Source organism: Copadichromis virginalis, linkage group LG7 (genome assembly GCF_057382275.1).
Source record: "Copadichromis virginalis isolate Kocher_CV1m ecotype Utaka linkage group LG7, C_Virginalis_male_GT1.1, whole genome shotgun sequence".
Lineage (NCBI taxonomy): Eukaryota > Metazoa > Chordata > Actinopteri > Cichliformes > Cichlidae > Copadichromis > Copadichromis virginalis.
The window spans coordinates 36,761,888-36,779,365 of record NC_140624.1 but is presented as its reverse complement, the minus strand read 5'-3'; the positions used below and the strand labels follow the sequence as shown (position 1 = coordinate 36,779,365).

The following is a 17,478-nucleotide window of genomic DNA, read 5'->3' as shown; positions in this document are numbered from 1 at the left end:
AACCCTCTGTAGAGCTCATCTGTCCTGCATGGTGCTGTTCCCGAACCAGGTTAAGATGTTTCCCGTCAGGATGCTCTCTATGGTGCACGAGTAAAAGTTCCTGAGCACCTTGGAGGGCAGTTGGAAGTCTCTCAAGCAACTCCGAGGTATTTGAAGCTGGGCCCAAAATGCCCTCCCACCTCCCAAGCATTACAAAGGTGCTGTCAAACAACTTTCAAGGTCAGCTTAATAGTAAAACATAGAGCCTTTTGTTGTTATCTGCTCGCTGAATGTAGAGGTACTGTGACAAGCCAGTGATTCATAGCATATACTACTTTTTTTCTTCCACAAGCAAAGGAAAAGAAGTCCCCTCTGCACCAAGGAAGACCACAAGTGTATGAGTGTTCTTGCTGCTACTGCTGGCTTGAAGTATCACTAAAAGCTCCATCTAGGAAAGAAAAAGCAGGACATCAAGACATGCTGCAGCTTGAAATGGATACCTCATTCACTGAAGCTCCCCTGAGCCTAGGCAGTACTATTCAACCTTTCGCACTCTAAAACTATGTTGGCACAGAAGAAAAAAAATGTCTCAAGACTCAGCTTAAGCCTGTCATAACCTCAGAGTGCCATCAACAAGCTCTAAAGCGCCTGATTTCTTTACCTCCGGAGATCTGAGTTTAGTGCACTGAGATTTTAAGGATCTCTATGACGTAAATAAGTCTGTCCACTCACAGCTGACAACAGCAGACGTCCCTGTCTTCCATCTCCGGAGGGCCATCGCAAGCCCCCTCAAACACAGCAGCTGTGCCCAAGACCTTCCTGCTGAATAATAACAGTGCCACACAGTAGAAGAACAGGTGTTTATGTTCTGCTTTATATCTCCTTATACTTCTTATAGAAGCCGAAAAATAATAAATACATACATTTTTTAAAATGCTAGCGAAATTCCCAAAGAGGCTGTTGCTACATTGTGCTTGACAGAAATAACTGCACAAAGAAGGAAAGTTATTTCTAGACTTTATTTAATGACTGTGAAGACTCAAAAGGCCAAGCTAGAAACTAAAGGCCAAGTTTTAATGGAGTCAGATCTTGAAGGCTTTTAGCTGGTCCATGGGTGCTTTTATTATGACATGCTAACCAACTTTAAAACAAAATGTTATTTCATAAGAACAAAAAGCATGTTTTCACTTATTTCTTATTTGGACCATGTTGAGCCCAGAAATCCAAACTTGTATATATTTATTACATTGAGTAATGTGATAAATCACAAAGTATATGAAGCAATGATATCAAATAACTATGAATAAAAACCACACCAAACCTCTATGAGATTACATTTACTGTATGTCTAGCTGTTTGAATAGGCCTGGTACTGCCAATACTGTGCTGCAATACCCTCAAATGGAGGGGGTGGGATTTATAACGACATTTATCTTCATCACAAATGACCACAACAAGCCTCTATTAAATTTTAAGCAGCTGAAATGCTCTAGAGGTTCTGCTGAACAGCGTGTCAAAGCTTGTGGTGACACGGTCGCTGCATCTGGGATGCTTGGGACACTTTGGCGCTAGAGTTGCTAAGGTAACACATTACAGTTAATGACACAGTGTAGAGGTGAGGAAAGATGACAGCATCAAAGCATAATGAGTCATAACAAGAGGATTGTAATTTTATCAGCCACATTAGCATGAGCTGACTTACTTGTCCAATACGAAAGACTTTTTTTTAGTTTGTTACAATCTGTACGATATCAAGAAATCACATATGTGGATGTTTTGGGGTTTGTTTTTGTTTTTTTTAGATTTACTGTTAACAACAGGGGTGTAAAACAGGCTAGAGTTGGTCCACCAAAGGATCCAGTCTGGCTTTGAAGAGTCAAAAAGTCGAAAAGGAAAAGAGCAGAAATTTGTGACTTTTCACTGTATTTCACACAAAGAAGAACTGTGCTGGAAGTCTTTAGGATTCATGAGTGGGTGTCTGAACTGTTAATTAGAGCCAAGACATAGGATTGGCCTTTACTGACAGAAAAATGGAGTGATCTGTTGAGATCAGCTGCATGTGTACAGTATGTGACCTGTGAAAAAAAGACAACCCAACCCTATAATTTTCCACTTTTGTGCATGAAAATTTAAATGAACAAATTGATGATGTCAGACTGAATCTAAAAGGAAACTGGAAGGTTGTTGACTTCCTTGTTTCCTGTTATCCAATGTGCCGTATACTTGCAAACTCTCATAAAATGAATGTTGAATTGTTAAGCGTGGCATTGGTCTCTGTTTTACAATACACTGAAAGTTTAAAGGACGTGGAAAGCAGTGATAAAAACATTTAATGTTTCCACAAACTGAGCGTTCCCTCCATCACATCATAAACGTGACTGTGATTGCTCAAGGACATTTTGAAAATAGCCTTGAAGAAGCCTTGTGCTCAATTTCATTAGTGGTTCCTGGTTTAATCCTGTAGCACTGCACCATATGAATTATCTGCCAGTGGTGCCAAATTGCTTTTGTCCCTGTTTCAGCCAGCAGAGCACTGCCAGCTACAGTGCAGATAAGGACAACCATAGGAAACTTTTACTAGAAGAGATTTTACAAACTATGGCATACTGTTGCATCTACATCAGCATTTTGGTTTCCTTACATCACTATAGTTTAATCAAAAAAGAGTTTTATATTCTAATTTGAGAATAAATTGGATGCACTCCTATCAACATCTGTCTGATGCCCTAATTGTAGCGTCTTTCTTGGTGGATTGAAGATAGGGAAGGTCAAATGTTAAAAATTATGACATAAATCTGGAAAAAGCCAAATGGCAAGAAAGTAAGAAACACACATAAGAAGTTATATAAAGACTTGAAAGGCAAACTCAAACAGCTGGTACGATAAACACCTGGGAACATTATAGGATGTGCAAACCACAGGTGTCAGTTATCATTAAACCACTATGCAACAACGCCTACACAAATGTAAAGGAAGAAACTAGAAATAAAAATACAGCAAATTTATTGAAATACGTAAAAATATAAATGGAAATAGAGGATATAAGTTGAAAACAGAGTCTGTAAAATTAAACTCTCTTAGGTGATTTCTTTAAGAATTTCTGTAAATAGTTTCAGGAATAGCTCTCAGTGCTTCTTGGAGGACACTACAAAACTCTTTGTTGGGTGTTTCTTGCCTTTCGTTCTGTTCTGTCAAGAGGAACACAACATGCTTGAATGACCACCACTTTCTCTTTGCATCCCTTTATTAAGAATGGCTTCTTGACAGACAACCTTCTGCCATTTTTGACAAGGCTTCAGTAAATAGTAGATGGATCAACTGAAAGGACAGATTCTTCTCTCAGGTCTTGTGTCAGGTCTTTGCTGGAATATTTCGTTATGATTTTTAAGGACTTTGTTTGCTTATATACTGGTCAGTGTTAAGTGGTGTAACAAAGAATAAAAATGTTCTTCTGAAAATTAATGACTGGAGTGAACATGAGTGAAAAAGCAGTCAAGAAACAAAAACAACAAAAAAAAGTGAAAGACCTTCAGAATTCCTGTAGAACTATTGCTCAAGACCAAAAAAACAAAGGGAGAAATGTTTCCCACTATGTTGTCAAAGGAGCTTGCAAAGAAAAGCGTCTGGACGTCCAGACGCTTTTCTTTGCAAGCTCCTTTGACTACAATGACCTGGATGACTGAGAACCTTCACAGACATATTCCCACTATATTGTGTCACCGTTTTGTTTGTGTGTTTGTTTGTTTGTTTTTGTTGTTGTTGTTGTTTTTACCACTATTAAGCATTTAAGAACTGAGGAGGAAAAAAAATGGTGGTTTTGAAATAACCATATAAAACTGACAGCCTGGCTACATATCAATGCATAGTTCATTAGTGATGATATACAACTGCATAGGTGAGTAGCATGGGTAACATTGCACATTTGTGAAGTCACCATATTTTTCTACACAAAATTACATCAGTGATCTTTTATAAGTCCAGGCACTAAACTCATCTGCCTGCAGCCCAGAGCTGCCATTCACTGAATACATTTATAACATTAAGAAATAATCACTTACAACAAAAACAGGGCCTGAATAGTTGAGCAGCTGAAATTGTATAACAAGCAAGAAAACGCCATTGACCTTAACACACCAGACTGACACCACACGCTTTAATCTCATTTATTTTTTTTGGCCAACACATTTGGCCCCACTAACCTGTTTCTAATCAATTAGACTAATGGAATAATCTATTTGTCTGAAACAGTAAACATTCATTGTGTAAGCCTATTGATGGCCTGTATTTAGAGGTGAAAAGAGACCATTCACGGTGTAATCACTGTACTTCATACCTCAAGCCATGGGCTATGCATTAAAAGAAACAGAAAACATTTGGTTTTATCACATTCTCATCCCTGACTAGTGATTATGAAGTATGAGGCAACAACCAAGCTGTGCCTTTGTGCATTCCTGCAGGACATTTTGCTTGTCGTCAGTGTATGACAGCTCACACTGACACCAGTGCACTGCTATTTTTCTGTCACATTGGCATCACTTAGTTTGCATCAGGCATTCTAGTCTTTGAAGAGGTCTGTCTGTTGTGCGAAGCTGCTAGCAATCAACAGATTCCATTTCATCATACTGTATACACATCACAGGCAAAGTCAAAAAACATGTCAAGGACAATCTTTTCACTGGTGGTTCCTGTCTGCTATTTGGGACGTTTTTAGGGGATCAAGAAGACAAAACAAATCAACAGGTGCAATATGGAGATTGTGGGGACATGTGATGTGCAGCTGCTCCGATCAAAATGAACAGCTGCAGGCAAATATCACAGTAACACCTTAAACAGGAAACAGACCTGAGAATTTCTGAAAGACTGTGTTTTGCATGTTTTTTTTTCCATTGCACTTTTTTCATTCTTGACAGCCAGAATTGAGAAAGGTTAAATGTCAAAATACAATGGACAAATGTGTTATGTAGCTGCATTGCCAGAGTGCACACGACAGGAAATATATCACAATTTGCCTACGACATTTTTTTCCTAAAGTTATCTATTAGTGTGGGAATCAGTCCGCACGGGGATTCGGGAACTGTACTTTATCATATCTAGTTTAAATAATCGAGAGAGAGAGAGAAATTAATAGAGGAAATATTTTACCAATTTTCAATTCATGGAAAACCATCGTCATGAGCAAAATGATTGGGACCATGTGTAATGATCGTGTTGCCTTTGAAATGGTTGCTTTAAAAACAGGGAACACTTTGCAACAGATTACCATCTTTTATTTATTTATTTTAACCTTTACCTGAAGAAACCATAAAGCATGATAGGGTGGTCCCAGTACAGAGTCATACCAATAGATATAAATGACTGTAGATGAAAATAACAATATTTCTTAAATTGTAACTGAAACGAAGTTCAGTCGAAAGGTATCTGCAAATTTTTTATGTGCTTTATTTATAGATAGAGTAAGATATGTATAGGTATTTTGACTTTAGATCGTCTTCATTAGTGATCTATGATGATCAACTCCAGATGAGATGGAAAGAAGCAGATGAAAACATGAGTCATGTCATCTGAGGCTTACAAACCGAAAGCTCTAAACTTTAAACACTAAAATTCCAAAAGTTAAACTAAAAAGCTCAACTTTCTCAACAAGTACTTGCACTTGTTTTATAGTTTGGGAATATACTTTGGGTTTAATTTCTATGCCAGTCATAGTTCTCCCAGAAAGCCAAATTCTTCAAAAGGTTTGGATCAACAAAGTTCAATTGATTTTGAAAGCATTTATGCATACAAATCATTCAAAATGAGCAAAAGAGAATGCAAATCAGTTTAAGAATTCACTTTTACTCTCCTGCTGTGGGTGAGTCTATTCAATGTGTGTGAACACCTTTTGTCCAGTAAATGGCAAACAGTGAAATGGTTCAGGATTGTTTGTTAAAATATGACCGATGAGGCAAGGACCTCAACATAGTATTCATTTGCACACAAATGGCTATAACATTAAAAAAAAAAAGTGAACTAACAAAATCACAATATGATAACACATTATTATAATGAAATATTTACACAGAAATCTGAATGTCTGACATAAAATACAACTTTCAAAACTGAGCAAATAACTATAGATCATATTTTTTCATGAGAAAATAAACAAGAAATCTTCAGCTATTATTTAAACATCAAGATGAACTCTGTTAAGTAGTTACAGTCACTTTTGCAACTTTGACAACATGTTTAATAAGCTTCATGTCACATATCACAAGGTTCATGTAAGTCATAATTGTTGAAATGAAAATAAATTCAACCATATAAATCCATATATTGTGCTTTTAATAATATAGATGCATATATTTTCCTCATGATAAAAAAATAAGTCTCCATTTTTCGAGTCTTAGCTTCAGAAGTCTCGCATACAGTTAATTCAGTTAATGAAAAGAAATCCATTAAATATCAGTCAAATATAACTGTCATATTTCAAAGCCCTAAAAAGTGCTATATCACATCAATAGTGGCTGTGGAAAATTAGGCTTACTTATCTTCATGGTAAATGTTTCTTCTCAAGGACACAATAAACCACCCCATATAATAAGGTCATCAATTCTGGATGAACACGCTTTGTAATCAATGAGAGAATAAGAAACACCCACTGCAAGGTTATTGCCCTTGGGATAGCAAGAACACAGATGTTTTTCAAAACCTCTGTCTCTTGGGTAAATGCCTAATTAAAGTGAAATAGGGGTTAAGAAAGATTGTGCTGTACAATAAAAGCAATACAACAGGAGAAAAGTCATTCTCTCCCCTGATGCTATTATTCCACTCTCTGCTGGGAGGCATTCAGAGAGGTAATTAACTTTGCTGACATGTTGTGAATTCTTGCCTCTTAGGCTGAATGCTGGATGTGTAGATAGACTGATTGAAAAAGTCCCATTTAGGTTTCCATCTTTAAATTATCCACGTCCAACCATATTTCCATGGTAATATTGCTGATAATCGCACTAATTTTACACTTGGCAGGAGATAATAGCCACAGCTTATCCTCAACAACAAGCATTAATTGCCATCCTCATTCTTTCTGCGATGCAAAATAAAATACCTGCTGTAGTTTGCTTAAGGATGAAAAAGCACAAAAAAATAATTACGACTGTCTGCACATCTAAAAACCTGGATGTCGTAGCATGAAAATGCTAGAACACTGAAGCTAGAAAGTATTAACCTGCATTTTACATGGGACGTTTGTTTTATTTTGTAGCTCTATAACATAATAGTAATGAAGATAACTAGATATTATCTATCAAGTGTTTTGTTTTTCCCCCAGTGTCATGTTAAATATAGAATACATACACACATGCACGAAATATATAGATATTATATATGCTTGTTTTATCCAGCTTGCTTAAGCCCAGATTTATAGCAGTGTAACACTACAAAATAAACATGTCAACACTTGAAAAGGAGAAACCAGTCATTTTTTTTGGCTTTTCTGCTTGTTAAATGACTTGTTAACTGACAGGAGTTGTGATATAATGAACTTTAATCTCAGGGTGACCTGTTTGTCTATTTTAATTATATATCTAATCATAGTTGAAAACCCATGTTTCCTCTAGCGATTTAAAAAGTACACACTGCCAACTTTTAATTGAGCCTCCAGGTAAAACAACTGAAGATCACTCTTAGGCCCCTTCAGTAATTGCGCTTTGAGATGGGCATGAGTGAGCCACTTAAGATGATGGAGAAAAAAATAGATTCCACATGAAATTAGTCTTTTTGAAAAGTTGCTGCAATCAATAACTTTGCACCCACAATGAAATTATATTAAGTTAAATGACTGACACCTGTGTGGCAAAGTAAGAGAGGCTACTCATAGCTAGTTGTATTATTTGCTTCTTGCGTCCAAGTTTCCAAAAATACTGTCATAACAAGGTTAAGATGGCTACAAAATAAGACATTATTTTTCATAAATTCATGACAGCTGCCACTACTACACAACAAAAGTATTAAACTAGTGAAACTAAATTAAGAATTACCACTATTAAAGGTAGAAATATTGTAGGGAATAACAAAACAAGAAGGCCAACTACTGCTAAAATAAATCAGAGATTTTGTTAAATCCACATGTTTTGCTACTATGATACGGCACAGTGGCTAGCCTTGGAATTGTAGTATAATACATCAAGTGCAATACAACGCTTGCTGTTATCACCTAAAATGACAGTTACTGGCAAAATTAACCAGGAAATTCTGTTTCTAATCAAGTCAGAAGTCAATTTAAGAATAGAGAACTCTGTAATGATACTATAAGGTTATTAATTAAAAGATAATTAATTAATATTATGTTAATTACAAGGATATGTAACTAATCAGCCCATCAGAGGAGGTTAATTTATACAAAGAATTTTAAGTTATAAAGCACATTTAGTATCCAATCAATAGCCCAGTCTTTACATTGTCGAACAATTCCTTTCTTACCTAAAGTCAGAGACTGTGCAAATGATTAATTCACACCACTCTGGTAAAATTATGTCAAGTTCTTGTCATTTGAATGCTACACGTGTTTTCTGTTAGAAGAAGCTGTTGAACTACCTGTGCACAGGCTGCACTTGTACACACTCAGTGTTCAGTGTTTGCTCTTTGCATTGTCAAATCTTTACTCCGCAGCCAAGAAATACGTGTTTGTCCCACCCCATAATCTCTGATGTCAAAGAGATATAAAAGTCTAAATAAATGGAATTGCCGAGGATTAAAAAAGATGACTGTGACATTACCTCAGATCGTTTTCTCAGGATGGAGGTTGTCTGGTGCTGCGGTACTAATACCATTAGTATAATTGGAAGCTGGTTCATATGTAATACAAGCACTTTATCAGTCAGTGAAGTCAGTTGCCCACTCAGTGTCAAACGAGCAGAATGGAACTCAATATTTGTACGTCATCACAGATTGCTTCTACAGTTTACATTGTGCAAATGAAGTAGAGTGAGAAGAAAATTTTACTCCTTAATCTCTGTGAAAAGCAATATATATACTAAATTTTAAGGTCTATTTAGTATAGCTGATTTATGCTGTTGTTCAGTAACAAAACCTATCATCGTTTTCATAACTGATTATGCTAATGGTAAAGGTAAGATATTATGTTGTCAGCTTGCCTGGTAGTTTTTAACCAAGCTTAAGGCAGGGACCTAAGAAGGGATTAACTTTACCATGGCAAGGAAGGGCAACAGTGAACACTTCACATATACTCACAAATGTATGTAAAAAATTTAATAACAGAATTGGAAATCATTATGTTTTCTCAGGAAAATTAAAACTGCATACTAGATCAGATATCCTTTTTCCATCTAAGGACGTAGTTCATGGATTTATGAAGAGGGGTTTGGGGGGGGCTTGCCGGTGGTATGTAGTCTAGCATGGCTTTTGCTATTCAGTCTTTCTTTTTATAGAACAATATCTAGGATTTGATGCCACGTTTTCAGGGGCTTTGTAAAACCTGAAGAATTGATTAATTCAGAGTTTTTGCCAACTTTTTCTTCTTTAAGAGTTTGAGGTGTTTCTGATCATTAGAAGGACACTGGTTCATAATCAGGAGCTTATTTGCATTTTCTCTCCATTTTTATCTGGGCTTTGCATAATGTATATTTTAAGCTTTTAGTGCTGTACAAAAGATTATTTTCTATGACTTGTTACAGCAAAAAAGATGACAAATGTGTTTTGGCAAACTTGAATCTAAATGGAACTCAATTAAACATGTGAAAATGTTACGACAATAGCCCTTAAAGCCATAAATATATGTAGTGTTTCTTAGACTACAAGCCAAAATGCAAAATGGGCTGAACTTAACTTATTTTTCTCTACCCTCTTATTATTTTTTCTCTTTACCCTCTAGCAGATCATTACATGAAGGAACCTTTTAAAAAAACAAGCGCGTCCATGCTCACAGGTGTACACACGGGTGATCACACCCACAAACTACACCCTTTTTGGCTCCTACCTCAAAGCACACTGTGTTCTGTTGATCTTATGTGCTGCACAATAATGTTTAACATTTAGTATTTACTGTCATATTCTCATATATCATTGTGATGTTGTTTATTCTATTACTCTTGTTCTCTTCTGCTTGTTTTCTTTTTTCTTTCTCAGCAGGTGATCCAGGTGATTGATATATGCATTTTCTTTTTTTTCTTTTTTTTTCTGCCCGTTCTGTTGGTTTTTGTCTTTTGCCCTTGTCCCCGTCCCTCTTCTCAGCTGTTTTTCTTTCCCTCTTTCTTTCTCCCCTTCTTTCCCCCAGTCAAGTCTGTCCCGTATTCAGCAAGTGAAAATAAAATAAACAATAAAAGGTGAATCAAATGGACCATTATGGCAAGGCTGGGATGGTCAGTTTGGTAAAGTGAATCCGTTGGGCATCTTTCTTTGCCTTTAGACAACAATTCTGATGGCAAAAGAGCCAAACGGGACAGGCAAAAAAAAAACCCACTTATTTTTCTACAAATCTTTGCCATTTCAGTATTCATTCACTGTATAATCACACAGATTGTAAGTTTAACTTTGATATTCAATAAACATGAAGTCTCCAGTTACTTTCCAGCTATCTCAACTTTATAGAGGGGATGTAAGCACCTTTTTCTGGTCTGTGTATGACATCTCCTTTCAGTGAGACCTTCATTAGTTTCTAGCTTGGAGAGTCACTTCCTGGCATTTGCAAATAATTCAATCACTTCTTAATGGCCATAATAAACGAGAGCTCGCATTGAAGCTAATCCTCCTAAGTACACACAATAACTGAAAAAGGTAGCAGTATAACAATCAGCTTTATGAGCCTTTGCTATTATCCACAACTCTTTGTGAACAGGTTTCCTTAAAAGTGTATTATTATGCTTCATTACCACTTTTCAGTGTTGTGTTTTCCATTTTCTAATGTATATATATGTTACATATTACCACCTATTTTGCACTAGTTATACTTGTAAAGGTAGGGCGAAAAAACCCAAACAAACAGAAAAAGCTGGTGCTGAATACAAATTGTCTGCAAAGCACTTGGGATTTTATCATTTCCCGACTTGAGGTACAATACGCACACCAGAAAATGAAAATGTTCTACAGAAGTGAAACACTGATTTGCAGTAAATGTAGCTGTTATGAGTGAATTTCAATTATAGGATGGATACCCCACAATGCTTTGGTACACTGCAGAGTTCTGAGTTAATTATTTGCTTGACTAATGTGCAGGCCTTAAGATAGAGGTTCAGCAACCAAAACCATTTTTTTCTTTTCCTTTCCTCCATTGTTCGTGAAGAAAAGAGCGTGGCGCATGGGTGCATTTCTTTTTCTCAGTAGGTTTACGGAAACAGTGAAACATTTGTGCTTGGTTTGATCCTCCAGGGGAAAAAAACAATCTGCAGTAGGAAAAGGAGGTTGGAAAAAATCAGTTTTTACAATTTGATATGGGAATTATTCCACACATTAATTAAAACTGATTTTTTATGTTATGAATTTGTTCCACTACGCGTTAAAACAAAGCAAACTCTTTAAACTTCTTAGTACCTAATCACACCAGCACGCCGAAAGCTGGCATTGCTTCTTTTTCCGCAAAATAGTGTGCCATTGAAAGGCATATTAAAAGATAAAAGCAAACCTTAACCTTGCATTGCTCACAACCACTGGCTTTAATAACATTTTGTTCTTTTTGTTAATCAAAATAATATCTGATACTCATGTTACTGAAGCCTGGTACACGTTTGTCATTCTTCCTGGGCTAAACAAATGACCAACATAGAAGTCATCGATATAAAAGTGCACATCAGTCCCTAGATGAGTGTCCTTGTACACATTCAGCCTGCAAATTTCTTTCAGTATCTGGATTTCAGTGTTGTTCTTCTTCTCTATGCTCTGCAGCATCCTTTAGCTTACCCACCACACGGCTAAAAATGTCTCTGGGCATAATGGTCACCAGCGGTGCAAATGTGTGAGTCAGTGTAGAAGAGAGTCTAAACTTAAACAAAAAGCAACATGCAGTGGGAACGGGGGAAAAAGACCTTCATACAACAGAATTTGCAGTCCTACAGCTCAGAAGTATGACTAGTATCCACTGATAAAAGCACAATATCCAAAAAGAGTTTGGCTTAAATAATAAAACTTTGGCTTGAATAAAACTTCATGTGTTTTAGTGCTTTTCAGACTTACATTACACCAGTCTGATCTCTTGCAACTTTTAAGAAACATACAACTTTCTCACGACTTCATACTCTTAATTAAACCTTCTTTTCTTACTTATTAAAAACTACAATCACCGTGTAATAAGAACCGCATAAAGCACTGCACAATTTTAGTTTCCTTCTATAAAGGTAAATTATAATGATCTCTGAGTTTTTGTTTTGGATTTTGGTTTTTCAACATTGAAAACATAGAAGTGCGTTTTGCACCATGGTATTAATATACTATTTGACTGGATGTGTGAAAATACACTCTGACAAGCAAAGCATTATCTGGGGCCACTTTTCAGCAGCACTCTTATCTCCCAAGTGTTTTTTACGCACGTGTTGCTAGGAGGAAAAAAAGCATTGATTAGTCAGAGCTGACCCTTGCCAAATTAGGCAACACAATTTAATAAGGCTAATTTCCCTTTATGACCATAAAAAAATAAACAAGAAGAAATATGATCTTAGCTAACATGACCCTCTTCAATTGCTGAACATAATTAATGGTCTTGCTGCACTGAACAAGGAGACAGCATGGTGAGGAAGCCTTTCATTACACTGAGTAGATGTTGGGATTCTAAAAAAAAAAAAGTTCAATCTCTGCTGGGAAATTATACTTCTAGAAAGATGGTTACACAAATTGTGCAACAGTGCAGCTGAATGACCTTCTGTATTTTAGTCATCTTCATTATTGGATGACATTTCATTAACATATCTGCTGTTAAACTCAAAGATGATAGATAATATTGAAAGCTCTATCCCAGCATAGACCAGTAACTTGATAATGACTGTGATCGTTTTGGCTTTTGTTTGGTTACTGAGTCATCCCTGGATGATGAATGCATATCAAAGTGCACAAGAAAACACGGTGACCAGATTTGATATTCGCAGATTGGCAGACAGTCTCAAAAGAAAATGTCGAAAGCATGATAGTTATGGGTCACAAAGGGAAACAAAGTTTAAAAGCATTGCATAAAGACAGAGATGGTTTTATGCCTCTACTACTTTTACTGGGACCTACATGTGTTGAAAATTATTCTTTTCAGTTGAGCTTAGCAAAGAGAATAGTCTAGTAAAAAAGGCAGTTCTGTACTGGCCTCGCTCTGTTTTTTCCCTTTTTTTTTTTTGATTGAAAGGGGAACTAAAATTGATCACACAAAGGCTCATATTCTGCCGCATGCACTTTTTTGTCGACATTGATGCGAGTCAGTAAGTGAAAGGACACACCAGGTGAGACGAGCCAAAGGCTGGCAGTGTCAGAACAGCACAGTGTCTGGTTCTAGCTCAGCAGAGCAGCTGCTTTGATGCTCTGGGAGCCGAGAAATCTGACTGCAATTTTTCAGTGCCTTAGTGGAGCGCTGCATGCTGGGTAGGCTGCGGCACGGATCAGGCTTCAGCAGATTCAACGAAGGAAACAGGCCTGTAGGTAAAAAGAAACTTGTGAAATTGTGGTATCTGTGAGTTTCCTGATATTTTACAGCAGATTTCACTTCATTAAAATTGTGCACCCTGTAGGCTTTTGTCCCTTATATCTTAAACACCCAAAGATGTGAAACCCTCATAGGCTACAGGTTGGAAATTAAATATTGGCTTCTGACAGCAGGTTAACTTTCAAGTCAATTCACTGGAGCTAAATAGTGAAAACATCTGAAGTTTCTCTTAATTTGTGCTTGCAATATGTAGTCACAAACATCCCCAGATCAAATACGAGTTTGCTAAGTATTCCATATAAAGAATAATTAATGTAATATAATAATTAATTCAAGCTAAAATACATGCATCTTGTTAGCATCTTGCACCTGTGTGTGCTGGATCCGAGATATATGCACATTCAAGAGGAAGATGCACATTAAAGAGTCATTAGAACAAGTGATTGTCATTTGTATTTTTAGTTCAGTTATACAGCTCACAGTCTGAAATGCTGGAGAGCTAATGTTCCATTGTCGTTACACATTTAAACAGAAACAATTTGCATAATGTCTCTGCCCTTATTCAGTGTCCCCATCCATGAGGAGTATTACATTCCCACAGGTTAAATGGTGTGGATTTTTCTATTGATTTGAGGATCATAAACCACACAACAATCACATAAATTGCTCAGTGAGTTTCAGCAGATTTATACAGCTTTCCACCTTGTCTGTACCCAAGCATAAGCCATATAAGAATATAACAAAAATATAAAAATGCTTACTGTGAACGTCAGCAGGTTGTGAGCAGAAATCAGTAGCATCCCACTCGTAGTTCTCATCGACAGAGACCTTTCTCCTAGAGAGGACATAAAACAAGGCATGTTTAATGCACGCTCACACACACTCATGACTGTCTACAAATGGAAAAGTACTATGAGCCACACTTTGAGTTCTCCCAGCAAAGAATAAACTATTTCATGTTTTTTGCTTCATAGTTTGTCAGACGGAGCAGAATGCTGAAGGTGTGCTTGCAAATATTCAGAAATCTTTAATATTATCATCATTTTTTTAAACAGTTATTAAATGCTTTCCTGTAGAACAAAGAAACTCTATAATCTCCATCTCATTCTCAGTTATGAAATATATTTTGCTTTATGCAATATATCAGTGTTTGATGTTGATTTTGATTCAAATGGATTAAATTATTTTGATGTTGTTCACACTGTATTCCAAAAAATAACAACACACAAACATCATCAGATGCTCTTCTATCTTGATAGAGTTTATACAAAAATGCAGGATTAAATTCCTTTTTTTAAAAACTTCTTTTTAACTTTTTGATATGTTTTAAAGAATAACCTTGCTCTAAAGTTTGGTTTTCTAAAATTGGGTATACAGCATATTACTGTAATCTGAAAACACAATGTGCAATGTCTTTCTATAATTACATTAAATTGTATATTAGGCTAACCTTGAAAGCCTTGTATTTACCATACAGGGTTTATTCAAGTTGCAAATGTAATCCCACACATTTTGTTCTATACAACATAATTTCCGTTATTCATTATGGCTTAATACCTTTGGCTTGATTCCATTTTGTTATTTTGTATGTCCTGGGTGTTCCCCTGGGTGTCCTCTATAGTCTCAGGTGAGCTTATGAGTGTTGGAGAAAGGTTACACATGGAAAGGCGCCCATTACTGGGCTCCATGCTTCCTAGGCCACTGCTGGCATAACTGCTGTAGCTGCTGCCAGACTCTGGCACTCCATCGTAGCCTCCTGCCTCCAATTCCAGTACCTCATGAGCATCGGTGTTGGGCAGTAAGCATATAGCGGCTCCTTTCACGGCCTCCAAATAACTTCCCTCCTGTTCCATGTCCTCCTGGCATTCCCCTGGCATTGTGGCAGCACTGGGTACAAGACAGGTCTCTCTTCTTGGTTCGTAATGACAAGGCACATTAGGATTTATTGTGGGCCTTTCTGGATGGTTCATTGAAAATAGAGGGTCAGCAGCAGCAGGAGTTAAATAGGTGGCATATTTGGTATCTGCATGATCATTTGGAGGAGAGCTGGAAATCTTCCTAGGAGGAGCACTTTGAGGTTTCCAGAACAGCGAGTCTGGAGGACAAGATGATGGAGCAGAGCAGTTTTCTTGGCTAAGAGAGTCTATCCATGCATCAGGAGTCAGGAAATTGCTTTCCTTCCGTCTTCTCAAGTCTAGACTCTGACTTCGCTGCTTAGAGAGTGATATTTTAGAGCCTTGGCTCGCAGCTTTCCACATGTGTGGTTCTAAAGGTTGCGAAGAATCTGGGACCCTGAATATATCATCCACAGAAACAGGGCCACGGCAGTTCAAGCTTGTGCTCCTCCTCATATCATGATGCCGACCTCTGCGGGTCAGTGTGTGCCCTTGTACATGAGATGCAATTCGTTGGTGCAACATTGGCTTTGCAGGCCGCACATGACACATCTCAAAGTGTGGCTCATCTACACTCATCTCAACACACAAATCTTCACCAGTGGGTTTGGGGAGCACTACCTCCACATTTGAAGAGCCTGGCAACGCATCAAGAGCTGAATTAGATCTTTCAGTGTATTTATTGCTGTAGAAAGACAATGTTGAAAGGCTGCCATGACTAAGATTGTTCTGTCTCTGTGCCTCAGAACATGAATCATTTGTTTGCATATCTAGGCCTGTGGATTGTGGTGAATCATTATAGCTTTCTGGTGCTGCCCCTGCTCTTTCATGTCTCTGGTGCTCTAGGGAAAGATGTGGGAGAGTTAATCTGGCTTTCGAAAAACTGCCTGCCTCCGCAGATTGAAAGGAAGTCTGTTTGGGCAAAAACGGAGAAGAATGACGATTGCTGGACTTTAAATATGAGGGAGCTGCAGCTGATGATGCGTTGAGATGGGTCCTGGATTGAATCAAAGTGGGTGGAGAAACAAGAGGATGCGTTTCCCAGTAGGAAGAAGATGATGATAAAAAGCTTGGTGAGAAACAACGGTTCTCCTTGCTGGCTAGGGAGTATCTGTGTGGCAAGGTGCTGCTCTTGTATTCCCATAAAAGCTCATTGCCACCATCCTCCCTCCTCTTTAAGTCTGACTGCTCGTGCTTTGTGGAGTTTCTTTCTAACGTGTACCACTGCAGCTCCCTCTCTAGTTCCTCCCTCTCCTGAGCCAGCTTCAGGCAGCGGTGCAGGTTCCCCCTTTCCCTCTCATGTTCCATTTGGAGCACCAGAGCGCTTGCAGTTGTAGATGGCTGACCAAGGCCAGCTCGGATATGTGGAAGCACTGGAAATACGGGAGTCATTTCTCTGTCGTGATGATGAATAGTGGCCAAACTACTGTCAGAGCACAAGCTGCTGAGTTCAGGAAAGCCATCATAACTTGACTTCTTGCAAGGCGGGAGATCAACAGAAAGCACAAATGGACGCTCTTTCCTGTCTTCCTTCTCCGAGTGCAGTGACACAGACCTTCGAACTTTAGAGTGTTGGTCATACCTTACACTTTTCTTGCTGTGAACACTCAGAGTCTCAGTGTCATACGGTGGGAGTGTGAATCGCCCATCTGGACCTCTAGAGATCATCTCAATTGAAGGAGAAATTAGAGATGTTGTTTTAGTGAGGCTGTCTCTGCTGTACTTGGACATAAGATGCTTCCTCCGATTATTATTCTCAGTGCTAAATGAGGAACAGTCTGTCTGCAAAGAAGAGGAGGTGGTGGTAGAGGAAGATGTGGGATAGTGGGAGCTGGCTGGAAGCAGGCTTTTCTTCAGCACACTGTCTGGAGTGCTGGTGCCTGAAGTCTTTCTGTGAGGGAGAGAGAGAAAAAGAGGGAAAGGGAGGGGTGACAGAAGAAAATTGTAAGAAAAACTGGAGGTGTGAGGGGAAGAGAAATAGAGGCAGAGAAAATAAGA

General features: G+C 37.8%; 1 protein-coding gene across 2 annotated transcripts in view; it reads right to left on the bottom strand.

Moving 5' to 3' along the window:
* Positions 1 to 4,128: 4,128 nt before the first annotated feature.
* The window catches only part of igsf9a (immunoglobulin superfamily, member 9a), a 65,758-nt gene continuing 52,408 nt past the window's right edge, over positions 4,129 to 17,478 (bottom strand). For both annotated transcript variants that reach the window (XM_085463255.1, XM_085463257.1), the window contains 3 exons: positions 15,143 to 17,371; positions 14,347 to 14,420; positions 4,129 to 13,575 (listed from right to left, as the gene is read on the bottom strand). In XM_085463255.1, the coding sequence (XP_085319381.1) occupies positions 13,412 to 13,575; positions 14,347 to 14,420; positions 15,143 to 17,371 (2,467 nt within the window). In that variant the 3' untranslated portion in view covers positions 4,129 to 13,411. The remainder of the gene's footprint in view (positions 13,576 to 14,346; positions 14,421 to 15,142; positions 17,372 to 17,478) is intronic.